Source organism: Vigna unguiculata, chromosome 4, assembly GCF_037176805.1.
Source record: "Vigna unguiculata cultivar grain cowpea cultivar isolate G323 ecotype 2 chromosome 4, ASM3717680v1, whole genome shotgun sequence".
NCBI classification, from domain to species: Eukaryota; Viridiplantae; Streptophyta; class Magnoliopsida; order Fabales; family Fabaceae; genus Vigna; species Vigna unguiculata.
Genome location: NC_140795.1, coordinates 4,328,431 through 4,356,070, shown reverse-complemented (window position 1 = coordinate 4,356,070; position 27,640 = coordinate 4,328,431). Strand labels below are relative to the sequence as shown.

At 31.2% G+C, this 27,640-nt stretch overlaps 4 protein-coding genes and 3 pseudogenes across 6 annotated transcripts; 5 read left to right on the top strand and 2 right to left on the bottom strand.

Moving 5' to 3' along the window:
* The first annotated feature begins 826 nt into the window (after window positions 1-826).
* On the top strand, window positions 827-1,676 carry LOC114182736 (miraculin pseudogene; annotated as a pseudogene).
* A 2,383-nt stretch (window positions 1,677-4,059) lies between these two features.
* On the top strand, window positions 4,060-4,957 carry LOC114180331 (kunitz trypsin inhibitor 5 pseudogene; annotated as a pseudogene).
* Window positions 4,958-5,058: 101 nt separating this feature from the next.
* Window positions 5,059-5,898, bottom strand: LOC114182704 (kunitz trypsin inhibitor 5 pseudogene; annotated as a pseudogene).
* Window positions 5,899-9,879: 3,981 nt separating this feature from the next.
* On the top strand, window positions 9,880-10,669 carry LOC114180954 (kunitz trypsin inhibitor 5). Its single transcript, XM_028067247.2, has one exon. The coding sequence runs from the start codon at window positions 9,912-9,914 to the stop codon at window positions 10,503-10,505; it is 594 nt and encodes a 197-aa protein (XP_027923048.1). The 5' UTR covers window positions 9,880-9,911; the 3' UTR covers window positions 10,506-10,669.
* A 559-nt stretch (window positions 10,670-11,228) lies between these two features.
* On the bottom strand, window positions 11,229-12,647 carry LOC114180953 (putative GEM-like protein 8). Its single transcript, XM_028067246.2, has 4 exons — window positions 12,323-12,647; window positions 12,145-12,210; window positions 11,771-12,045; window positions 11,229-11,511 (listed from the first exon to the last, which is right to left on the bottom strand). The coding sequence occupies exons 1-4, from the start codon at window positions 12,429-12,431 to the stop codon at window positions 11,320-11,322; spliced, it is 642 nt and encodes a 213-aa protein (XP_027923047.2). The 5' UTR covers window positions 12,432-12,647; the 3' UTR covers window positions 11,229-11,319.
* Window positions 12,648-13,351: 704 nt separating this feature from the next.
* Window positions 13,352-14,786, top strand: NRPB12 (DNA directed RNA polymerase, 7 kDa subunit). The gene is made up of 3 exons (XM_028067803.2): window positions 13,352-13,508; window positions 13,636-13,728; window positions 14,530-14,786. The coding sequence occupies exons 1-3, from the start codon at window positions 13,469-13,471 to the stop codon at window positions 14,550-14,552; spliced, it is 156 nt and encodes a 51-aa protein (XP_027923604.1). The 5' UTR covers window positions 13,352-13,468; the 3' UTR covers window positions 14,553-14,786.
* Window positions 14,787-16,032: 1,246 nt separating this feature from the next.
* On the top strand, window positions 16,033-21,227 carry LOC114180409 (uncharacterized). 3 transcript variants are annotated; one of them, XM_085672707.1, is made up of 4 exons: window positions 16,036-16,242; window positions 16,367-16,459; window positions 16,830-17,162; window positions 20,242-21,227. In XM_085672707.1, exon 4 carries the CDS (start codon window positions 20,286-20,288, stop codon window positions 21,096-21,098), a length of 813 nt encoding a protein of 270 aa, XP_085528833.1. In that variant the 5' UTR covers window positions 16,036-16,242; window positions 16,367-16,459; window positions 16,830-17,162; window positions 20,242-20,285; the 3' UTR covers window positions 21,099-21,227. The 3 variants fall into 3 exon arrangements, with proteins under 3 accessions (XP_027922528.2, XP_085528833.1, XP_027922529.2); XM_028066727.2 differs by lacking the exon at window positions 16,830-17,162 and having other exon boundaries at window positions 16,033-16,242; XM_028066728.2 differs by lacking the exons at window positions 16,036-16,242; window positions 16,367-16,459; window positions 16,830-17,162 and adding an exon at window positions 18,296-20,169.
* The last annotated feature ends 6,413 nt before the right edge of the window (window positions 21,228-27,640 follow it).

Here is a 27,640-nt window from a genome sequence, read left to right as displayed (position 1 = left end):
AATCTTATTAGAGCTATTTAGTAACAATTTTATAAATGTCTCGATTAATATGTAAAAATATTATTAAAAGTTATTAGTAACATAGGTATAAGTAACATTTGATACAATGTTACTAGAAGATATTAGTAACATTTTTTTTTAGTTTACTCACGTTTCTTAAATTTTACTAATGATCATATAATGATCATATACGTAGTAGTATTACGAAATGTCATATTGATATATATTACACGATCAATAATTATGTATTTAGCTCAAATATTTCCTTCTTTTCTTCTTATTTTTGTAGGATATCCGTGAAACTATATATTTTAGAATACTGCATGAAACTTTCTACCACTTTACTGTCACAGAAGACTGTAGCTAGATTTGTATTAGACATTGAATTAAATTCGAAGTCTAAGTCGTCTAATTATAGGGGCAGTAGAAGAATAAAGGATTTTTAATCATTAAATTTAACATAATTTATTGACCAACCGTTGCAACATGTTTAAACATTATATAACCACAGATTGCTGCATGTTGAAAAATTCAATTAATGTAGTCATTAACTACATGATCTGACATACCATGGAATCAATAAGAAAACATATCTATCGTTCTTCAAAACCTATCCATCAACTAGTGAGAGACGCAAAAACTAATTCCAGCTAGGTTCAAATAAAATTCAAGCGTGTTTACACACAGTAACTGATACATAGATACACATTCGATGTGGCCAATGGTATTGTTCAAATACTACTGTTTCTATTTTACTAACATTTAAGCATCTAAATCGTGGAATTAGTATTCAATAAAGACATCTATAAATTCACACTTTTCATCTCCATTACGGTCCATCCATCGTTAACAAAACAGAATACAAAGAACAGATAGCTACCTGAATTGTACAGAAATCAATAATGAAGAACATGTTGCTAGCATTTGTGCTTCTCTTTCCCTTGACCACTCAACCACTACTTGGAGCAGCTGATGCATCACCTGAGCAAGTGGTTGACACATCAGGGAAAAAGCTCCGAGTTGGTCTCAGCTACTTCATTGTTCCAGCTTCGCCTTTAATAGGATGCACAAGGTACGGAAGATGCGTGAAAAGTGGAGGCCTTTCACTTGCCAGCATCGGTGAATCATGCCCTCTTGATGTGGTGTTTGTGGCAGGATCCAGTGGCTTGCCATTGTCATTCTCACCCGTTGACCCTAAGAAAGGTGTTGTTCGTGTTTCCACTGATTTGAACATCATGTTCTCCACCGATCATACCAGTTGTGCTGAGTATTCCCCAGTTTGGAAACTGGACCACTTTGATGTTGCCAAAGGACAGTGGTTTGTGACCACTGGTGGCTCTGTGGGAAACCCTAGTTGGGGAACCATACGCAACTGGTTCAAGATTGAGAAGGTTGATGCTGCTTATAAAATTGTTTATTGTCCCACTGTGCTTCCTTCTTCCAAGCACCTGTGCAAGGATGTCGGTGTCTTCGTGGATGAAAATGGCCATAGGCGTTTGGCTCTGAGCGATGTTCCATTCAAAGTCAAGTTTCAGCTTGCCTGAACAGATTAATGTCTGAGAAACTAATAAGTGTGTTTTATTTTAATTCGGTGTTTATCATGTTATTTGTGAATCCATGTTATGTTAAAAGAAGTTAATAAAATGAAGAAATAAATCTTCACTTTATAGAATAAATTTTGTCCCAGTAAATGGTTTATATTTCTGAAATCGTCTCGTTTTGTCGTCTATAGGATAGGAATTGAAATTTGGAAATGCGGTGAAACGTTTTAGTATTCAACAACGTCATGTTGAGGGAGAATAAAAAGTTGAGTAATATGTATTCAAAACCCATGCTTAATGGAGATATATATGAGAAAAATCTGATACATATATTTTTGCAAAGTATATTCACTGAAGAACATACGTGACCAGTCAAAGAAATATATTTATGGAAAGTAAGAAACCCTACACTGCAAGATACAATAATCATAATAATGAAATGTCATATCCATTTGTATTGTTTTGTGCTTACACAATTACATGTTAGAATATGGCAAGTTTCTTCCTATCTCATGTTTAGCATCTGATTAATTTTTTTCTGTTATCATTTATTGTCTTTTTAAATTTAAGTTGAATAATTTATTACATCTCTCGAGTATATGTAAATACCTTTTGGATTTTACAAAAGCAACTAACAGTTATATGGACAATGATAATATAATTTCCATTTTTTGACTCTCATCTTTTATCCCTGACATGGCTTAATATAGGTTATTGATTAATGTATCACTATCTTTTAAAAAAAAAATCAATGGCCTATACTAAATTACGTCAAAGAGTAAAGGATGAAAGTCAAAAAACAGGAATAAAAGTATAATTTTCCTAATTATATTGAGTTTGTTTTGATCGTAAAACATTTTCTTAAATGAGCATCAAAGTTATCAAAGTTTTCATTTTTGGCTTTGATCATGTTATAGTAAAATTAATTTTGTTGGTAATTGATTTTTTTTAGAATTAGTGAGTAAATTTGTTAATAATTGAATTTTTTAAAAATTTGTTAGTGAATTTATTGGTAATTCAACTTTTGTAAAATTTATCAATAAATATGTCATTAATTGTATGTTTTTAAAAACCATCAGTAATTTTGTCAATAAATTTGTCAGTAAAATGGACCTCAGTTTTTTTGTCAAATCTGATGAAATCAATTGGAAGTGAGAAGAAGAGAAGAAAAAGAGAAATTGGAGGAGAAGAAGGACGAGTAGAAAGAGGAGATGGTGACGAGGTGACAATGATAACAACGACGATGACAACCGTGGAGAAAGAGAAGAGAAGGAGGGGGATGATGACAATGAAGAGAAAGATTGTGAAGAAAAGGGAGTGGAGAAAGTGTCGATGACGGTGATGGCAAACACAACGATGAAGGATGGAGAGGAGAAGAAAGAAGAAATAAAAAAGAAAAAAGAAAAGACGAGAAAAAAGAGTAAGATGAAGACCAAATCACAATATTTATCGACGAATTATTGATGATCAAACTCATCGATAATTATTGACAAATATTAAATTGATTTTGATTGTCAATAATTATTGACAAATCTTTGAACATCGATAATTATTTACGAATTTTCCTACTTATCGGTAAATTTTTTTCACGAACATTTTATCAACAAATTTTGATAATCGGAAAACCATCCATAATTTTGATTCACCGAAACATTTGAGTAATTACTGATCGACTAATTTCATTTTTTTCTAAAGTAATATATATATATATATATATATATATATATATATATATATATATATATATATATATATATAATTGATTTTGGTACTACTTTAAATTGAAATTCTAAATTCATGCTATGCATTAATTAAAGATTGTTAAAATTTTAATTATTAAAGACTAGAAGATTGCTTATAGAATTGTACTTAACTTTGTTAACTATTCATAATAGAACATTTGAAAATGTTTTCTGGACGTATTATTTTTAGGAATATTATAATAATAGTACTAGTTGTTATGAAATCAAAGTTGTTGCTGTGTCTAAATCTGTGTGATATATATCTGTGAAATATTATATTTACGTAATATCTATGAACTTCTTGCTGAGCTGGGCTTCTGTTTTGAAAATGTTCGAGCCCCATCATTCTGAATTCTTTTCCGTATATAGACAAAAATAACGTACATTATGAAGAAAAACGTACAAAAGTTTACTATTCAGAGCACCTTTCCACTACTCTCCCACCCATAGAATAAGAGAATAGACCATAGAATCAACAAAAACACGTCATTCTTCAAAACCTATTTCTATGAAGAGTTGAATCATGACCTAAAGAGATGCAAAAATGGCTCCTAATAGATACAAAATAAAAACCCATCGCCACAAAGAACATTGGTTCCGACAAACTCACTTAACATGGCCAATTGCGTTGTTCAAATACTAACATATATAGATTATATTATATATACCATACTAATGATTCAAATATAGTAACTAGTAATTAGCGATTAACTAATTAAAGCTATATCTATAAATTTACACTCATGTTCCATCCCTCAGTAACCAAAATACAAAGTAGCTGGATAATGAAGAACACAGTGCTAGCTTTTGTTCTTCTCTTTGCCTTAAGCTTACAAGTTCCACTACTCAGAGCAACTGATGCACCAGCAGAGGCAGTAGTTGACATGTCAGGGAAGAAACTCCAAGTTGGTGAGAGTTACTTCATTGTTCCAGCTATGAGAACCTTCACAAGATGTGGAAAGTTCGAATGTTTGAACGCTGAAGGCCTTTCACTTGCCAACATTGGTGAGTCATGCCCTCTTGATGTTGTGGTTGTGCAAAGATCTCTGGGCTTGCCACTGTCATTTTCACCCCTTGACACCAATGAAGGTGTTGTTCTTGAGTCCACTGATTTGAACATCATCTTCTCCACTGATCGTACCAGTTGTGATGAGTATTCTCTGGTGTGGAAATTGAACCACTTTGGTGGCTCTAAAGGAGAGTGGTTTGTGACCACCGGTGGCTCTAAGGGGAACCCTGGTAGGAAAACCATACGTAACTGGTTCAAAATCGAGAAGTGTGATGGTGCTTATAAAATTGTTTATTGTCCCAGTGTGTGCCTTTCTTCCAAGCACTTGTGCGAGGATGTTGGTGTGTTTGTGGACGAGAATGGCAATAGGCGTTTGGCTCTGAGCGATGTTCCATTCAAAGTTAAGTTCCAGCTTGCAAAATCAAATTAAGCTCAGTAAATAAATCACAGACAATAAATGTGTTTAGTTTCTTTATAGCATTCAAGTTCATTCAGTACTTATTAGGTTTCTTCATATTAGATTCGCATGCATGTTATCGTTGTTCAGTTTGTTTCAGGTTTGTCACAATGGTTTCTGAAATAGACAAATAATGTGGATAGTTATTAATTTTGATGCTACGATCATACGATGCATCCATATTTCAATTTGTATTATGTATTTGTATATTCATATATAATATTTTAAAATATTTTCCTGATATTTATTAGGGAAATATCTAGTTTATAAAATAATAATATCTTTGATGATAATAATTTATAGTGCTCATTTATTTTTCAGAAAGGAATCTAATTCATGGATCATTATGATGAACACAAGTATTCACTCTGAATTTTCAATGGAAAGAGCTTTGATTGAACTTAACTTTGAAGGGAAAATCACTGAGTGCCAGACGCATTCTATTATTCTCATCCACAAACACTCCAAGATCTTTGCACGGATGGTGGCAAGAGGGGCACACACTGGGACAATAAACAAGCTTATAAGCATCCTCGTACTTCAGAATCTTGAACCAGTTCAGAATCGTGTGCTGATTTGGGGGGGTTCCGACAACACCACCAGTGGTGACATATGTCTGACCGACAGAGGCATCAAAGTCATCAAGCCTCCACACAGTGGAATGGTGCGGACATCTTTCATCAGCATCGGAGAAAAAAATGTTCAAATCAGTGGAGACACGAATGACACCCTTTTTAGTGTCGAAAGGTAACAACCTCAATGGTAGACCTTCATTGGCTTTCTCAACTAAAACATCAAGAGGACATGATTCATCACCAACGCTGCCAAGTGCAAGGCCTCCACCAGTGAAACAGCTAACAAAGCCGCATATGGTGAAGGGCACAGCAGGGATGATATGGTAATTTGCATCAGCTCTCAGTTTCTTGCCTTTTGTATCAATCACTGCCTCATGAACAGCTTCACCAGCTCCAAGTAATGCTTCTGAGATCAAGCCAAAGAAGACGAGAAATGCTACGTGCTTCATCTTCATCGTTTGTGTTTCGGTAATGAATGGAAGAAATGGAAAGTAAGAAGCATCAATTTATAACACTATTACTTGTATGTTAATGTTCCTTATCCGTGGATGTATATGAAACATGCATATATCTTTGGTCAAAGATTTTTGTGACCAATGAATATTGTTGGCTAACATAGTTTATTGTGATTGTATTTCCATTTAAGAACTTTGAGTTCAATGGATAGATTCACGCGTCCATAGTTTTATTTTTGTTCATATATATTATCAGTCATATTTTATGAAGTTTTTAAGAATCTAAACTTCTTATCTGTCATTATATATATATATATATATATATATATATATATATATATATATATTTTCTCTGTGAAGTGGGTACAGATGGATTGTTTTACTTTTTTCGTACACAACAAATTTGTGACATGGCTAGAATTATCTATATGTATAGGGCAAATTTTTATTTAATATTTATATAAATAATTGTTTTCAAATAGATTATTATAATAACACATTAATTGAGACAAGAAGAGTTGAATTGAAAATATCTATTTTTATTGTTGTAGATACTGGAAAGTGGAGCCAGTGATAGCTGGCATCCCAGAAGGGAGTAATAATCTTATAAATCAAATTTTGTAAAAAGAAAAACTCATGAATCAAACAGATTTTTTTTCCAATGATTATGAAAAGTGTTATTAGTTATAATATCAATTTAAATTTAGTATAGTTTTGCACATTCAGTGTAGAAAATCTTAAAAGGTTAAATTTTAACTTAAAATCAATTGACATTAAAATAATGAATAATATATACGCTAACGATAGATCTCATTTATCTATACATAGAAGCTTTATTTATCATAATCATTTAAATAAAATCAAATGGCCAGAGACTTATATTCTTCATTTTTTAAAATAAAAAAAATCAATATATACATCAACACATTAAGGTCTTCAATATTCAAATTCTTAAATTCCAAGTTACCAAAAATAAAACAAAAAATATATATGCTATTTATAGTGGTCCTTCTGGCTAAATATTGATTTTTTATTTTTTGGGTAGTCTCTCCCATTATTTTACAAGAAAAACAATAGAAAATGTTTTAGTGGAGGTTACATCAACAATTTCTTTCAATTTAATATGTAGTAGATATAGAAAGTGCCTTAAGGCAAAATAGTATTACATTTCTTGTTTTTATATTCTTAAAGAATTTCTATATCAAAATACTTCATACACTTTTTTAAAATATGTTTAATTATTCTTTTGGTCGCTGATTTTATTTAAAAGTTTCAAATTAGTGTTCAGTTTTTTTAAGTTTCAATTTAGTTCAAATTTTTAAAAAAATTGATGCAATGTGGTCATTTTCGTTAAATTTATTGAAATGGATCAAGAATTTCTCATCAAAATTGAAGTTGTTAATAATGATAATTTGCTTTATTGGTATAATTAACATGATCATATTGTCAATTTTGATAAAAACTAAGTTTAACAAAAAGAACCCAATTGCATCAATTCTTTAAAATTTAAGACTAAATTGAAACTTAAAAAAATGGGATGATCAATTTGACACTTTAGAACAAAAAACGGGACCAAAAGAGTAATTAAACCTTTAAAATATGAAGGAAAAGGGATGTCAAAAAAATCAATAATCGCGGGTACTCAGGGATAAAACTCGCAACGGGGTAGGAGATAGAAATTGTAAATGGATATCCATGGATAATAGGTACAAGTATTTTTTATACCCGTATGTTAACGGGACAACTACGTGTATTATAGTATTTGTATTCATAGATATCCGTACCCACTACACTCTAATTTAAATAAAAAATATGATAAAAATATTAACACGTTGATTTTAAATGAGTTAATTTCTATCAAATGGTTTTGAAATACATTCTTCCTTTCTTTGTAAGTTGTCATTCAACATTATTTAAATAAATTATTTGAATTTTGTTTGAAAAATTATAAATGTTATGTATTACATTTTATTTGAATTTGTAATTAAAATATATTATTAAATATTTTAATTTTTTTGGTTGTAAATTCCTACGAGTACTCTGGTAGATATTAACAAAAATATGCTATACTCGCATAATAGATACTGCACATCTTTAAAAATAGATACCAGAAAGATATTTATCAAGAATATACTGGGAGTTATTATCCGTAACTCACCGACATACTCATGTATATGAAAATGTGGACTTTATTTATATTTTTTAATTTGGTTAATATAGATACTTCAAACATTGGATATGTTAGATAAACTAAAATGTGCTAAAAAAACTAAATATTTAAATAGAAAAGAGTTTTTAATATTTGAATTCTCGCAAACAAAGTTTAATATATATTCTTTATGAATTTCTTTAATTTTATGACATTATTTTAAATATTTTATTTAGTTTTATTTAAAATAAATAAATTAACATAATATTTTAGTAACAATAATTGTTAGTTATGTATATAATTAACTGTTTGTTATTATTTATTATTGATATATATATATATATATATATATATATATATATATATATATATGATTAAGTTGAAAATAGTGAAATAAAATTAAAGAAAAAAATCATGAGAAAAAACTATTAAACTTATAAAAAAATCGAAAAGAATAGGTAGTCAACGAAAATGATATGTCGGCCATTAAATGTAAACACACTCAGTGGGTGACTTCTTTCCAAATTCCATTCAGTGGCTGCAAAAGCTTTTTCCATGTGTGTCTCTGTGCTTTTCAATCAGAAAATAAGAAATCAAAAATAGAAAATACAACATAGTTAAATTAGCATTGTTTGATACATTGAACATGACACAAATAGCAAGTCAGATTGGATTGAATTTTTAAATAATTTTTTTTTATTAGTTTTTATTAACCCATATTTTTTTGTCATGATTCAAACCAAATTAACTTGCTTAAAAACGGATTCATGCAATTTAGATCGACCAAATCTAGCTCTACATAAAAAATTCAGCTCTAAAGAACAAGTTAAGCTTTAAAAGTAACATATAGATAAAAATAAGGCTTAAATACCTTTTTGTTCCTTATTTTCGTAGTGTTTGTTGCGGATGGTCCTCATCTTGACAAAATGTTTAAAATAGTCTTTATTTTTACATAATATTTAAAATGATCCTCATTTTCGTAATTCGTGTTTTATTTGGTCATTTTCTGTAATGCCGTTTAAATCATTAACGGAGCATTGTACAGGTGGTACGGTTTGTATTAGGGTGTGTTATGTGTATTGTACATACAAATCGTGTCACATGTACAATGCTCCGTTAATGATTTAAACGACATTACAGAAAATGACCAAATAAAACACGAATTACGAAAATGAGGATCATTTTAAACATTCGGTCAAAATAAGGATCATTTTCAACATTTTGCCAAAATGATAACCATCCGCAACAAACACTATGAAAATGAGAACAAAAAAGGTATTTAAGCCTAAAAATAAAAAGTATTCAAACTACTAGTATACATATAATAATTCAAAAGAATTGGTTTAGTTGTAATTTAACATTTGTTGTTTAAGGAATTTGAATCTTTGCAGTTTTAAATTTCGGATAAAAAAATAATAAGGGAATTGAAACTGTCAATTTTTAAATGTGTAGACTATAATCAAACATTGAGAACTATAAAATTAAAAAATGAATTCACGACTAGAAGAATCTATCTTCACAGATCAGGATATGACACCAATGCGTTTTTGATGGAGAATTGTTATATAGAAATAAAGATAAAAATAAAGTTTTAATTAATCACCGACTCATCTTGTCAAATTGGCATCACTTTTAAAACTAGTTTGGTTTTGGACTCTGGTTATAGTTCTTCCACGATAAACATGTGCAAAACAATTGTCACGTTAGCAAAAGATAATGTTGTCGACGAAGACACAGACTTTGACGCTGATACCTTTCTTGAACCGTCTTCTCACTTCGATCAAAGGGAATTTCATTAATATAAGATTTTATCTATGACCTAGAACCCACTCCATAAAGTAATCATTCCATCTCAAAAATAGTATTCTTATGCAAATTGAATGATAGATCCAAAACACACAAAACTCATCATGTGACATGTCCCCTTTCAAGCCCTATAAATAGAAGCTACTCTTTCCCAATCCATGAAATACACACAGAAACATGAAGGCTTCACTCTTAGCATTTTCCATTCTCTTCATTGGTGTTGCTGTAGCAGCACCTGAACCAGTGGTTGACACCTCAGGCCAGAAACTGAGAACAGGTGTGAAGTACTACATTCTCCCGGTCCTGAGAGGAAAAGGTGGTGGCCTCACTGTTTCAACTAGTGGCAACGATACGTGTCCTCTCTTTGTGGTGCAAGAGAAGCTTGAAGTCTTGAATGGCACCCCAGTTACTTTCACACCCTACAATGCCAAAACCGGTGTTATTCTAACTTCAACCGATCTCAACATCAAGTCCTATGGCACAACCACCTCCTGTGACAAACCCCCTGTGTGGAAGCTCCTCAAGGTGTTAACTGGGGTGTGGTTTTTGAGCACTGGTGGTGTTGAAGGCAATCCAGGGATTGACACTGTTGTTAATTGGTTCAAGATTGAGAAGGCTGACAAAGATTATGTCCTTTCTTTCTGTCCCTCGGTCTGCAAATGCCAGACTTTGTGTCGGGAACTTGGGTTGTTTAATGGTGATGATGGAAACAAACATTTGTCTCTCAGTGACCAGGTTCCATCCTTCAAGGTTAAGTTCAAGAGGGCTTGATTTTCCAACCAGAATGAATAAAACTAGTCAAATCAGACTAGGTGGTTCTTTTGGGAAAGTCATGATTATATGAATATAATAAGTAATATGCTATTGTGGAAGTGTAAGCACTCCTTTAGTTCACATTTTGGTAATCAATAATGCAGAACCCCTTTATCATCTTATTTATCTTTAAATTTATCTTGATTAGAGATAAGTTATTTTATAATTTAGGTGTAAATCATATTTTATAAACCAATTTTATAGGAATTAATTACATTTAAAGTTGATTTCTAAACATGGTATCAAAATCATATTTTAAAGTTTATTTTAGAGAGATATATGTTATGTGTTAGGTCTTATTGTTCCATTCGTTATATCGGACTGCTATCAGACTACTTGTTATTGTATAATCTCTAACCACTTGTTAATATATAATCTTATACACAATATATATATGTTTTGATATGAGAAATTGTATTCAAGATCACAAATTGATTAAAGATAAAATCAATTTTCAATATATAAATAGACGTAAATATCATTTTATAAGTCGATCGTACGATAACAATCATGAATACACATAGTATAATATATAGTTTGACCTTAGTGCTTTGAGACCTAACTTAAACCTATGTAAAGATTAATACTTCTTTTATACCTTAACCTATACAAATTAGTCATCAGCAGCTGTTACTCATCCCCAAAAGATAACAGGCAACACGCATAAACTTGAACACCGCATTGCTAGAAGTCTCATTCACATTATGAAGCTTAACTACCCAACAGAAAAGTAAAACTAAGTACTTCACAAAAATATAGAAAGTTTTGACATTTACTGCTTTCGGTTATAAATGGACATGGAAATGGCTTTGTTGAGATTCTTAAGAGCTTTCTCGTACCGCAAGAATCCCACAAACCAAAATTCAGAATCATCCTCTGTCACTATCTCTATGTACTTCTGTTCTACATTATTCACATTCTGGCTTACATTGACCTCTTTTATTCTACCTATTGGAATCAAAACCTGCATACATGATAAAAAGCACATTCACATCAGAATTCAGAAGAATGCAGTAGGTGAAAAACATATACACAAGATTCCAAATTGCAGTTGCAGTTACAATTTAGTTAGTCCTTGATGTTACACAAAATTTTGTATAAATAAATAGCCATCCTCAAAAACTTGATGTTGTGACAGAAATTGCATCACTGTCCTTTTTAAAACCTTGCATATAACTAACTAATTTGAGTTTAAAGTTAGGTTCTTTCGTATGAAAGACTACCTTGTATGGTGCTCTGGCTAACTCTCCTGTCACAGAACTGAAGGTTATTGGCCTTTCACTGCAAAATGCAACCTTTTCGGTTGAGATGAAGAGAACTCCTGCAATAGGACCAGCTGTGGTATATACATAACACTGAGAGGCCTTCAACAATTGCTCTTTTTCTTGCATCCCAAAAACATTCTTGAAGATGTTCCCTCTTCCTCCTTCTTGTATAATCCTTGCCCCCAAACTCAACTTCCCCTTCAGAATCTCAGACAGATTAGGACCCATTTTCACTGCAGTCATGCATGCATAAAACGCATAGTGAGTTAATCTAATGTTCAGTAGAATTGATCACTTTTTTCTGATGTTTGTGATTCTCAACTTTGAATTACCATGGTCATGAATCCTATATGTAAAACTGCTGTTTTTTCCTGTGTTCTTCATGTCATTCTCTTTACCTGCAGAAGGTACAAAAGAACTCCCTTTACTGTTACTGGTTTAGTCTTCTGTATTGATGTGATGAGAACAAAGTATAAAAACAAGGAAGAAAAAGAAAGTGCCGGTTATTACCTTTGTTGTTGAAAGAATAGCTATCAACAGAAACTTGATTTTGTGGTAAATTGTCATCAAGATGTGGAAAAGAAATGGATCTACCCGGAGAGGTATCAAAAGATTTCATAATCGTGATTTTTCAGAAATTTGATACTCGAAACAGAATGCTTCAAAATATGCTGAAAGATTGTATGTTTAAGGGAAGCTTTGTATTACAAGTTTCGTAGCAATTATTATAATCAAAATACAATTTGGTATATAGGACAAATTCTTGTCTTGATTTTCACAGAATAGGCATTGTTTCTGGCTATTAATTAGGTTGAGATTTAAGACGAATATGCAAGTGGATTCGAAAATTTTCCCAAGTCAAAGAAAGCTGGTGTACACTGGTTTTTGAATTTAATTTTCTATTTAATGGTTAGTTGACCAAAGCGTGGCCGTCATTGACTATTCTAGAATTAACTACTATTTCTTCATTTAATTTCGAAATATATAAGAAGAAAAAGTTCAATTTTCCATGTTGCAAATTAATCAAGTAGTGAAATGTGATTATATTCAATTTTGGCAATTAGTATTAATTAAATAAGTCAATTTTAACTATTCAATTCTGTATGTAACATCAAAAGTTTATTAAAGATTACATGATTTTATAATTAATCTTAATCATGCCAAATTTAATAATTAAAAATTTATAGGCTTAAATTATGCATGCAATAAAACATAAATTCTGCTAAGTATAATTTATAAAAAAAAAAATTAAGGGAAAATGTGATTTTTTGTTTCTATACTTTTTTTTGGCCAAAAAAATTCATGCATATTGGTTCTCAAAATTTGAAAAATATATCAATTTAGTCTCTTCTTCAATTTTTTGTTTATAAAAGAGCCATCACTGGATTTTTAAAACACAGTTTGAAAACTGATTCCATTAATATATAATTATTTAAAATAAACTCAAGTTTGACAAAAATATATATGGAGATGAAAAGAAAAAAAAAAAGAGTGTGCAATTGACCGCAATTTTGGGCCCAAGACAAACATTAAGCCCAATCATTCTTATAAAAGCTTAGACTCAGCGCCTCACTTCAATTTTTTCAGTGTGCATCAGGTCCGAAGCGAAACCTAAAGCCTAGAACCTTCTTCTTTTACAGTTTGCAGGAATCACCGATGGATCCTCAACCTGAGCCGGTCAGCTACATCTGCGGAGGTTTATTCCCTAATCTCTTCTCACTTTGACCTAGTCGTGTTTTCCTGTTTTTCTTTTCCGTAAATATAAATGTGTGTTTAGGGTTTTGAGAATGAAGAGTGATTTTACGTGTGTGTATATGCTTCAGATTGTGGCATGGAGAATACGCTGAAGCCTGGTGACGTTATACAGTGCCGCGAGTGCGGTTACCGTATCCTTTACAAGAAGCGCACTCGTCGCAGTAAGCTTCAATTTCGTTAACGTGCTATTCTATATACATTATATTTCGTTCGTTGTTGCTGAGTTATGTTTTTGTCTTCTTCACTTACGTTCATTAATTCAAATACTAGAACCAATCAGTGGTCATCTTTGGCGTTAGAAATTCTCTCTTTCATTTATGGTTATTTATAACGTTTTAGTGAAATTGTTAGAGATGAGTGTTGCTTTAAAACAAGTTTCTCTGTTTCTAGCTCTTCGCTTCAGTCCTGTGTAACAGTGTACAAACTAAGGCCTTGTTTGTCTAGTCTTTTGAAATCTGTTTTTTGCTTTTTGAAAACTTTTATGCCGCAGAGCATATATAGAGGTGTTTGTAATTGAGCGTTATTCTTTTTTATAAGTTTGTTCTTTGAGCACTTGGATAGAGCATTTGAAGTTGAGAACGCATCTATTAGCATCTAAAACACTTGTTCTGTACACAATTTTCAAAACTTAATTGATTATTTTATGAGAGTTTGATTATAGTATATTGTGGTGTGGACTATTTTATAAAGATGATTTTATTCTATCTCAGAATTGGAAGTACTTCGTAGCATATTCCAACTCCAAGTGAAATTTCTTTTCTTCACCTTTTTCGCTCAGTTCTAGTGTCTATGAGTGTGAAGCATCATGAGAATGATTTGTTAATGGCTAGACACAAGTTTGGGCATATCCATTGGAAGAACTACTTGGACTTGGCATAAAAATATCATATCTAATATAAACTTTGCACATTTTAGCTGCATGATTTTTATGTACTGTACTTAAGATGGTGTTTTTTGTGCAGTTGTCCAATACGAGGCCCGCTGAAGAAAACTGCTGCGGCATTGGCATTTCCATGATTAAAATGTGCTGCATATGTACCATGTGTTGTATTTGGTCTGTGATATTGAAGAACTACTTATAATACAGCGATGATCTGAGAATTCTGCAGTTTGCATTTTGATGATAGTTTTAGAAAACGAGAAAAGAAAACTTTTAAATGTGAATATATTTTTACTATTTTTGCTCATTAATAGATCAACTGGGTGTTTGGTTTGGTTAGTCGTCTCATGTCCTCGTTTACATGTTTGTTTTAATACCCATCATCATAGTTTGTTTAAGGTGCTATTTTTTATTTATGCTTTTTGGGGTTGTTTTTGGGAATTTATCCAAAGCAGATCATGTTTGTTGGACGTTCTTGATTATATCAACGAAGTATTTGTTAGTACTATTAAATCATATGACCGATTCATTTATAAGTTAATATGCCTTCTGTGCAGCGTATGAAGTTAATCTGAATGAAATTACTAGTAGAAGCAAAAGACACGTGAAATATAGAATGATAAGATACATGTGATGTTGCATGATGGCTTTCTGCAGATTAAGGTCGATTGTGTTTTTGGATTGTAAGTGGCTTTTGAAAAGCAGGGCCATACTAAATTTGGATATATGCTTGCTGTATGTATGCCTCCTTGCAGTTTGAGGATTAGGATAAATTTGGATAATGTTTTTAAATGTTTATCGGAAAAAAATAAAAATGATCAATGTACCTTTTAGTCTCCTAAATATTTTTAATTTGTTTTGTACAAAACAATGTTACTTTTAGTCTTCTAAATGATTTTATACACAATAAATATTAATTGTATCCTCGTACTGTTACTAAACATCATGTTTGAACTTTAAAAATCCCTCAGATAGGTCGAAAATAGAGCGTTGAAATTAAAAAAGAAAGCTTAATAATATGTTTTTAAATTTATTATTATTTTGTAAAAGAAATTCACCAAATTATTTTATTGGCATGTGTATGTGTGTGTGTTCACATTGTAAGACTGACCGTAGAAAACTAATAAAAATATAAATTTTAGGTAAGTACAAAAAATCTTTAACTCCATGTATGAGAAGATCGAAAGTTTATTTTTTTCATACGTAGTTACAACAGTTTTTGTTTTGTCGAATTTGTTACATTCGTTTTCACTATTTAACATTCTATTATGGAAATTATTTCTCTCAATTTCTATTGCTTCGGTTGACTAAGATTAAAGTCCATATATTTAACCTCTTTTTATTGCAACAACTATACACTAAACCTGAAATCCATATTTGAAGAAAATAAGAGTTTCTGATTTTGGCAGTTTCTTCATTCACCTCTATAGTTTACTTCATTCACCCACATAATTTTCCTTATTTTGTTTTTTTAATAATTCAATCCAAAATATGATAAATAACTTTTAGATTAGCAAGTCAATAATCCAATTGCAAAATTTCAAAAGTCATTTTTTTTTTCTCGTAAGATACTAAACTCAAACCTCTGCATTGGGCAAGTAACCCATATTTGGGCCCCAAGAAACGAACATGAAGCACCATCATTCCCTATGAAAGCTTAGACTCATCTTTTCCAATTTCTTCCGTGTGCATCAGCTCCGAAGCAAACCTAAAGCCTATTCAACCTTCTTCTTTCACAGTTTGCCGGAATCACCAATGCGTCCTCGGCATGAACCAGTCAGCTATATCTGCAAAAGTCTCTTCACAAATCTTATCTCGCTTTGGCCTAATGGCATTTTTCATTTTCCTTTTCTGCAAATATAAGTGTGTGTTTAGGGTTTTGAGGATGAATTGTGATTTTAAGTGTGTGTATGCTTCAGATTGTCGCATGGAGAATATGATGAAGCCTGGTGACGATATGCAGTGCCGGGAGTGCGGTTACCGTATCCTTTACAAGAAGCGCATTTATCGCAGTAAGCTTCGATTTCATTAACTCGCTATTCTACATACATTGTGTTTCGTTCTGGCTGCTGAGTTATCTTTTTGTTTTCTTCACTTGTGTATAATAATTAAAATAAATAATAGAAGTAATCAGTAATTATAGTTACCGTTGGAAATTCTCTCTACACTTATTTATAATGTGTTAGGGAATTTGTTAGAGATGAGTGTTGGTTTAAAGCAAGTCTCTCTTTTTTGAGTTTTTCTTCAGGATTGTGTAACAGTGTACAGACTAAGTCCTTGTTTGTTTAGTTTTTTTGAAAACTGTCTTTTGTTTTTTGAAAACTTGTATGCCGCAGAGTACATGTAGAAGTGTTTGTAATTGAGTGTGATTCTTTTTTATAGGTATGTTCCTTGAGGACTTGAATAGAGCATTTGAAGGGGGGAAAAGACGATGAGAAAATATCTGTTAGCAGATTTTTTTCTTCTTATTTCGGATTTCTAAAACACTTGCTCTATAAACAATTTTCTTAACTTTATTGATTTTTTTTATGAGAAATTGATTGTAGTCTGGTGTGGACTATTTTATAAATTTGATATTTAAAAAAAAAAAAAAAAAGTGAGAAGGGTATTAGATAGACCCTAAGATTTTTCTCATCTCTTCGGTACTGCATGGTGAGCTGGATTACTCGTAGAAGACCTAGACTGACAGTCCATTTAGCTGGTGCTTTGCAAATTGTAGGCTATTCAATTGTACATTTCTGGGTTTTCATATGATTTTGCATATTAAGCTGATATGTGTGTGTGCAGTAGTTGATGCAATTTTTTGGATTCATAGAGAAAACAGACTATTAATGTGATCGGTTTAAGTTTAGCAATGTATAAATTTGTCTTTTTGGTAACATATATCCGATCTCTTATTTACTGAGTATTGTTTTTGTATAGTTGGATGTCAGGAAGATTAACATTTATGTTTGCTTTTTTGGGTGTAATTTATTTTGGTTTAAAAAAGGAGTGTATATGAGATGTATTCTGGTTTTAAAAATTTCCTTTTACTCTTTCATTTCTGCTGGTTGTTCTCTCTCTTAAGCTATAGTTTTTAAGAACAGTAAATTGGTCTCCTCACAAAATCTCATGGTGTAGTACCATCTCGTAAAGATGATTCCGTGTCCCTTTTTGCATTTAAAATATATAGTACCTTAGGCCTAGCTTTTAACACATGACAAAGCTTTATACGTCTAGAGGTGGATGGTTATCGTAATTGTAGGAAAACATTACATATTGTTCTAGCAAAAAGTGCAAATAGCTTAATGCTAGGAGCCTTCACTGTTTAATTTGGTTGTTGAAAGGTTGTATTCACCTGTCTCTAGTCTAATGTGTCATCCTCGTTATAAAGGACTGGATAGACTCCATGATATTTGTTGGGAATAGTCCAAGTGTGAGTCAAAGTCCCACATTGGATAAAATAGACAAAGTTAAACACTATATAAGAATAAAGACCCATAACAACATTGCCTTTAGGTTTTGGTGTAAAAGTGGTGTCTAAGGTCTTATATGTGTAAGACTAATGTCATATAACCATATAGAACCACAATCTCTCAATAACCATGACTATAAGATGCCTATGAATATAACCCATATATAACCAAAATATATGATGAAGAAATATATAACCCAACAGTGGTATCAGAGCCGATGGTTCGGAGTGATTGACCGTATAACCATAACCAAAAAGGGTCACCGAAGTGACTGATCGCATAACCATAACCAAAGGGGTCACTCATACACCTAAAGGGAAATATACCATATGAAAAAAAAAGAAAAAAAAAAAACAAGAGACTCACCCTTGAAGGGAGATGTTGGGAATAGTAAGTGTGAGTCGAAGTCACTCATACACCTGAAGGGAAATATACCATATGAAAAAAAAAGAAAAAAAAAAAAACAAGAGACTCACCCTTGAAGGGAGATGTTGGGAATAGTCCAAGTGTGAGTCGAAGTCCCACATTGGATAAAATAGACAAAGTTAAACACTATATAAGAATAAAGACTTATAACAACATTGCCTTAAGGTTTTGGTGTAAAAGTGGTGTCTAAGGTCTTATATGTGTAAGATTAATGTCATATAACCATATAGAACCACAATCTCTCAATAACCTATGACCATAACATATGAAACATAACCTAACAATATTAACCACCTCCCTTGTTTTAAGGGAGTTGGTGTTCAACTAATCGAAATTATAAGCACTTTCTTGATTTTACGCTCTTCTTTCCCCATATTATGCAAAAGAGGTTCTATGTGTACGACAATATTCTAATATTCTGAATTCATTTGACGACTTTATTCTATATCCAGTTATCCGGGTTGGTATAGCTCCCACATGTATTAAACAATTATCCTTTTACCCGTCTCGGTCATATCGATCATAGTATTGACACATGCACAACAACTCTCACCAATCACCCTATGTCACATACTCGACAGTCCACACACAAGCCCCCATAGCTCGAGTTTATCAAAGGTATAAGTAGAACCTAGAATAAAGACCTTGTATGTTAGGGAAGACGACCAAAACTTCTTAATTTGAGCTGGAAAAACTTGAACCGTGACATTTGAATTGGCAGTTGGTGACATTGTAAGAAACTTCTAATAGCACTTTAGTCCATTCTATCAAATACACCTTCAAAGGGTGCATTCCGGGTTACTGCATTCTCGCCTCCAAAACTTCTGTCTCTTGCATTGCCCATTACTATGAGGAACTGAAACTATCACCGTTCTCTGATAGCTTAGCAATGTTTGTGCAGATCATTTTTTGCGAACGTTCATTTGACACGTTTTAAGTTCATCCATACTTGGCCTAGTGACTTCAATTCTACCTTATTTTACTAAATTATTTTAATCGAATTTTTGGTTACTTCTCGTATATTTGAGTTTATAACCTAAACACAATATTTAAATCATCTTTCTTTGCATTTCTAGGTTTAAGTCTCTTAGTTCTACCTGGGTTTTTTGGGTTCGTACTTGAGTTTCTGGGTATTGTTTGAATTCTTGGTTCTCACGCGAGTTTTTGGGTTTTGTTTAAGTTTCTGGGTTTTATTCAAGTTTCTGGGTTTCATTCGAGTTTTTGGGTTTTACTTTGTGTTCTTCGTGCATTTCACCCTCTTCTAGGTTGTATTAGAGCTCCTTTTTGAAATTGCTAGACTTGTAATTTGGTTAACTATTAGGAGAATGGCTTACATAAATTTGTATTCATGTGCCAAGCCCGACTTGATCTTTGACACCATCAAGTACACATAAGCCAAAGTCGTCAAGAAACTTAGTAATATTCATCCTTTAAGCAATTTGGGCATTTACGAGTTTTCCAAATTCCGTACTCGATACAATACATCAAACCTACTGCAAACATGTTTGTTTTTATATTTTTGAGATCCGCCCAACCAAAAGGGCTTCATGGACCTCAATAAAGGGAGTCTCAAGACGAGGGTTGTTATCCCTTTTCCTTTCTTCATACAAATTCAAGAGGTGCTTTTTTAAAGTGTGACCTTCTACTGGATTGTTATTTTTATTAGAAGGATTTCCACTTTACTGGACACCAAATCCTATCGCTCAACACCCTGGAGAACTAGTCGACCTAGATGGGGATGAAGCCCTATACTGCCAATTGTTAGAGGATATGATTTCTCTTTTATACAACCATTCTCCTTAAACTGGAATACCGAGGTGTAGATCTAAAAGTCTGTATAGGTGATACCTGTTACTATTGACATTGTCAAAATACAAGTATAACGTTGTTTTGACAAAGTATTTTTTGTGTAGAGCCGAGAGTTTCACGTAGATCGAGGTATCAACTACTTTACGAGATGAGTGAGAAAGAGGATGATGACGTTGAAACAGGTGCCCCTGATACAGAGGCGATGGTTGACCAACCAACAGGCTCTGAGCAAACACCCCTTGAAATTTCCTTGAAAAGGAAATGTTTTGAGGGCAAGAATGCGATTTCTCTTTCGGATGAAGAAGCTCATAAAGAGGCAAGTACTGAACACTCTTGGTTGGGCAAGCACGCACCAGTCATTGCTAAGGGTGATAAGTGGGATTCAACTAACCAAGGCAAGGCTTTTGGTAAAGGAGCGTCCTTTTGGGATTCAACTTTTTCCCATTCGACCCACAATCGAGCTCACAATTTACTTGATGTTGACCTTATAGAACTAAGCAAATATAGCGCAGTCGACTTGAGCATTGGTTTGCAAAACTATCTTAATAAGGCCACTGCTCTAGCCTACATGAGTGAGATGAAAGCAAAGGAAGCTCGAGCCAACAAAAGGTCAAAGAAAGAGACTGATTGCGAACTTGAGCGTCTGAAGGCTGAAATCATTGAGCTCAAGGATGCTAACGCTAAAGCTAATGAGAAACTGCTAAAGGCTGAAGTGGAAATCCAAGCTGAAAAGGAGGCTATGACCATTGCAAAAGACGAGTATGCTTCTGCCTTAAACACTTGGGAGGAAGAGAAGAAAGAACTTCTAGACTACGAGGTAACCTTAAAGACCGAAGTAGCAAAGTCCTTTCAAAATGGTTTTCAAGCTGCCTTAGAGCAAGCCCGAGTCATTGCCCCATCGATGGACTTTTCGACAGCAAATCCTTGGAAATTTGTATTGAACGGTGCAATTATTGGTTAAGAATAGACACTATGCAAATATGTAAAACTCTTGTGACCAAAACTAGTACCTTATTTTTAGGATTAGTGAAGTATCATTTTCTGTACTTTGATTTTAGCAATAGTGAATTATCATATTCACATCTTATCATCTTGCTGATTTATATCTTCCTAATCGACCATTTTAGTACACAGGCTTTCAATTTTAGGTCGGTCGAGCCTCTTTAGAATCTGGGCCTTAAATTTTAGGGTTGTCGGGCCTCTTTAGTCATGGCCTTTCAATTTTGGTTAAATATGTTTTTTTCTTCTCAACTTTAAGTGAAAATTAAAATTAGTCTCTCTTTAAAATTTTGGTCTAATTTAGTTCTTCAACTTCAAAATTGTGTGGATTTAGTTCTTTTAACCATATTTTGTTAAGTTTATTTGACGTTTCAAATGCGTTTCATGATAGTTTCTTAGTTAATATTGAAGCAAAAATGTGTCAAAGAGTATAAACATCTCAAATGCTATCATGAAATACGTATAAAACGTGAAATAAACTTAACAAAATTTGTTTGAAAGGACTAAATTTACGTATTTTTGAAGTTGGAGACGGACCAAAGTTTCGATGAGGGACTGATTTCAATTTTTACAAAAATTGAGGAACAAAAACATATTTAATCTTTCAATTTTAGAATCGTCAAGCCTCTTTAGCTTCTAGTGAAGATGTGATATTGTAGCTTTCATTTAATGCTTTGATCTTTATTCATAGTTCTAACCTCATAAAAAACCTTCGGGGAAAACCATAACTTCTTGGAAAACCTCCTTGCAGTTTGAATGATTCCATGTATTCAATTTTCAAATATTTTGGTTTAAGATTAAGGGTATTATAAAAGTGTTACGCAGTTTGCATGACTTTTTGTAGCCAAAATTGACACATCATGTGCCAACGTATTTTTTAATAAAATTTTCTTTGAAAAATATTTATAATTTAATGGTTCCTAAAAATAAAAGCTAATGATAGAATAAATGGTTAGTAGGATATTTACATTAGTCAATGAATGGTTAATTTGGCTTCTGTATTAGTCGGTCACGACTTTCACATTAAAAAACGACCATGTGTTTGGTCTAATTTTTACCTAAATTAGTTAAAGTATTATGAGATGGACTCATTTACTTGCAGAATTGATTAAGTTTGTGGTGGGAAATTTTGAAATTTGATTCTATGAGCAGATATTAATATTTGTGTCTTTAAAATACATTAATATATATTAATTTTAATATTTTAATATATATATATATATATATATATTAAAAATTTTAATATAACAACATTAATAATTTTAAAACTCATCAAAGAAACAGTACAAAAAAATCATCAGAACCTTATCTAAATTTTTTTACATAATTTGGTATGTTCTGAAGAATGTAGAGTGTACCAGAATACTGATGTATGACACCATCATTACCAATTTACTAAAAGGCTATATATAGTTTTTCTTTTTCTAGGAGTCCATAGAAATAGTAAAATAGAGATGTCAGTTAGAAACTTTTCCATTATATCATGTTTGGAATAATACATTTCAATTTCTATTCAATAAATTTTTTTTATTTTCCATAAATTTAATATACTTTATATCTCAGAACAAAATCAAAATTTTCCTTCATGCCACTAAAATATAACTTACACCTTCGCAATAAAAGCATATGGAATGGAACTACGTTAATGGCATTTCCTGTATTCGTATAACTTTAAACATAGTCATGACAATATATAAAAAAGATATTCTATTTTATATTTATGTTATTTCAGTTTTGTTCTTAATTATTATTTTAAAAACTAATTATTTTATAAATAATTTATTTTTATTTTAAAAATCTCCTTTATTTTTAACAATTATTTTAAAAACATATTTTTTTTTGTACATATTTATCTTTTAATTCTACATTTAATAAATATTTACAAAAATTAATTATATATCTTTTACAAATTTTAACTTAAAGTTTTTTGAAAATTGAAAAATGTGAACAATATACACAAAGATACACTTTTTTTTCAGTTTTATCATAAATTATTATTTTAAAAATTAATTATTTTATAAATAATTTATTTTTAATTGTTAGTTTAAAAATTCCTTTTGTATTCCATCGATGTTTTTATTTTTCTAATTTTACATTTAACAACTATTTTATAAATTCATTATATATTCTTTATTGAACTGAAACGAATTGAACTTAACAGGATCGAAACAAATCGAATCGAACTGAATTGAAGCAGACCGAACCAGATTGAACCGAACCAGATCAGACTGGACCGGGCCGAACCAGACCAGATTGGATTGAACTAGATTGAACTAAACTGGACCAGCTGAACCAGATTCGAACCGGCCCAAACCGGACCAAACTAGACTGGACAAAACCAGACCGAACCGAAACGAACCGGACCAAATCAAATCGAACCGAACCAGACCGCACAGATTGAAATGGACCGGACCGCACTGGACCAAACCAACCGGACTGGACCGAACTGAACCAGACCAAATCGAACTACACCGAACCGAAACAAACCAAACCAGACTGAACCAAACTGAACCGAACTCGACCAGACCGAACCGGACCAGACCAAACCAGGCCGAACCTGACCAGACCAAATCGGACCAGACCGGACCGAATCGAACCGAATGAGATCGAACTGAACCAGATCGGACCGAACCGCATCGAAATGAACCAAACTGGACCGAACCGGACCGAATCAGACCGGACCAGACCAAATTGAACCGGATTGAATCGGACTGAACCAGACCGAACTGAACCAAACCATACCAAACTGAATCAAATTGGACTACTCTTTAGTTGTACTAAATTTTAAAACAACTTAAAAGAAAGGAGGAGAAAATTTAAAGAAAAATTTTACACTCTCATAATTAATTAATATAGAGGAAAAGGAAAGTCATTTTTTAATGTGCGTAAAAAATGTCACACGAAATATTTTTTCAGCACCAACAATTGTAAGGTCACTCTTAAACAATTGAAACATAATGTTTTTCCCCAAATTAAATACAGCAAGTGTATAAACAATAACGTAAACATACTGTATACTTTCAATAAAAAAAACATCCAAAGGACAAACTTGAACTGGTTTGTATTCATCTTTCACACAAATAACTATTTTGTCAAAGTGGAGAACATAGAGTTCCGAAATTGGTAAAAGCCTAAATATTTAAGAAAAATATTATAAGATGAGAAGAAAAGGTGAAATGGGAGTAGTGAAGCATTGAGTATAAAAAAATGAGAAGAATGCAAAAGACATATAAGAGAAGGATAAAATGTTAGTTAGGGTTAAGGTTCAAATAAAGACATACCAATTGGGTGGGGTGTGAGATGTTAGAATTGCAGTGAAGGTGGAACGACGAGAGCAAGGGGGAAAGGGCGGCATGGACTTATATAATAGTGACAGGGATGAGAAGCTCAACGATCATTCTCTCAATGGTGGTGATTGAATTATAAAATGGAGTGTGTGCGATGTTTAGGATAAGAGGCCACTGAAAAAAAAAAAGAAAAAAAATACATAATTCAATTAGTGAGCAGTTTCAATATTTTAATTTTTATTATAAATATTTTTTTTGTTACTTTAATATAATACAAATAATTATAGTTAAGTTTAATTAGATTAATTTTTTTCATCCTTAAAAGATAAAATAATTTTATAAAAATAAAATATTATTAAATATGAAGAGAAAATAGAAGAAACAAAAAATCATAACAAAAAGATAACAAAAATAACGTACAACTAGAGGAAGATATCTAAGATACTCATAAGATCTATCGTTATTATATTGGTCAAGTCAATTTTATCAATATTTTTTTTTTCAGAACAAAAAATGCTTCCTTTTAATATCTTTTATTATTATTTTTAATTCCTTGATTATTTTTTAGTCTTTCATTACTTTTCGTTTTATTTCAAAAGGTCCAAATTGAACTTTTTACAATCTTGATTTATCTTAATAATTCATTTTAAGGATACATTTTTATATGATTGGGCGTACATAATTCCATGCTATAATAAAAGTAATCAAGTCTACTACTACGAGAGATATTAATCTATATCCTAATGCAGATGTTAAATTTGTCTAAAGTAACTACTTAAATCTCTTCTAAAGTGGACAAATATTAAGGATAAAGATTTAAAATTTATAAACCATTTTAAAATTTTCATTTAACAGACAACAACTAGATAATCAAATCAAAGAGATGAAGAAGTACATGACAAAGTTTTTTTATCAGCAAACACGTGACAAAGTAAATACAATAAGTACAAAGGAATGAAATCTCTAATACATTTAAAGGTTAGTCAACAATTAATTATAAAATATTTACAAGAAGAAATAAAAAATACATTTTCCACTGTATTAAAATAATGTTAACTCATGAATGATTGTATCTATTATTTATATATTGTTATAGATAATGAAAAAGACTTCTTTTTTTTGCGCTCCTATGATTTCTAACAACAGTCTCATGTTTCAAAACAACCTTCTACCCTTCATAAAGGGACTTCAAGATTACCTATTTAACAAGATTTTTTGAACAAGCTTTATGAAATTCTAAGAGCATGATTTCCAAAATAGGGTTTCTGGAAGAAGAATTTTGAAATAGAATTTCTGAAACATAAGAAATACATTTTGTAAAGAGCTTTCTAGACTAGAATTTTCAAAATAAGCTTTCTAGAACATATGAGATATTTTTTTAGATGAACTTTTCATAACAAACTTTTCAAAACTTATAAGATGTATTCTAGAATATGATTTCAAGAACAAGATTTCCGAAACAAATTATTCAGAATGAGTTTTCTTGAACAAGTTTCCTACAAATTATCACCAGATTACACTCTCTTTTATTGCTTCCTCTCAAAAGGACTGCAACAACAATGAAAAATAAAGATGCAGTGACAATAGCGACGGATGTGGAGATGCGGTAGTCACAATGGCATGGTTCAGCAATAAAAGGTATTTTAATATTTTTTACTTTTAGCATGAGAATTAAACTTAATTTAAATTTCTATAAAATATTAAAAAATGTAGACACACAAATGTGATAATGTCTGTATTTTTGCTAGTTATATGAAAAACGATAGCTTAAATCCATATTCCGTATGTTAAAAAACCACACATTCGTTGAATAATTATTTTACAAGATTTTGACTATCTATTGATATTTATAATTTAAAAATAAAAGCATGTACATTAAAAAAGGAAAACAATGTTTTTATCTTATGCTTTGAAATGGGTGAATTAGTGCTCGAACTTTAAAAATATGTGATTTTAATTATTCTTTCAACTTTTTTATGATAAAAGATTTCACTAAATTGGTAAGTTTACTTATAAAAAAGGGTTAAAATCTCATGCTTTTAAAAATTATGCCACCGATCCATAAGATACAAAATCAAATTAATAAAAAAAAAACAGATTGTAAAAACATTTTCTGTTAAAATCTTAATGTTGATCATACGAAAAAGCTTATAATTTATACTTTTGATAACATTGACATAGTAGACAAAGGAATCGTATTTTAAACAATTGGGATTACATTCAGAAGAATAAAAACAAAATATTTAGTTTTTTTTTTTCTTGAAAAATTAAGGTAACTTATTGAAGAAGAATTTGAAAGGCAATATAATCTTAATACATGTAATCAGAAAAAAGAAAAATTGTTAAATTAATATAACTAATAAATTAAGACAAAAAATATATAAAAACATAGTACTTACTCTAGTTAAAAGATCTCCATATCTATTGTTAGATTATTCTAAAAATATCACTATATGGCTGTATCTTTAATAAACTGAAGATGATTGAGAATATAATTAAAAAATATATACTTTTTATTTTATAAAACGAAAAGGATTGAATAAACTCAACAAACATTATTAATAGACATAAACACTTCTGTTTAAAATAAAATATGATTTTTATGGAAGAAACCAACGTGTACAGAAGAATATTCGGTATCTATGATCAGATAACATAAATTTTTGATGGCATTGAATACATAAAGTGGAAAAAAGAAATAATATTTTAATAATATGGTCCCATTGTGTGGACCATAGCAGCATCAAGTTGGAGAAATTGTGAGAAAGAGAGAGCAATGCAGGGTTTTGGACCACTCACTCACCAACTTAATCAAATCACATTAAAGATACTCTTTTTATGTTACTTCTTTTCTTATTTATCATAAAGCAACATGTGAACATACCCCACTTCACTTTCCAAAAATTATTTTATTTCATCTAATTATATTCTCACACATTATGTTCTTTCTAGACATTTCCATTTCATACTTTTACGATAAATATTGTAACTTTATTTAAAACCACAATTTATTTAAGTAGCTTTAGTATGATATTATAATTTTGTTCATGTGGCACAAGAATTAATATATAAGATGTAGATTAAAGCAATATTTGATAAAAGAACTAATTCATAATTTAAATAATTTAAAAGAAAGATTTTTTTATTAACCAGTATATTTTATAAGTTTAAGAGTTGTGTTTTGGATTAACTGTGAAAATACATTACTAAATTATTA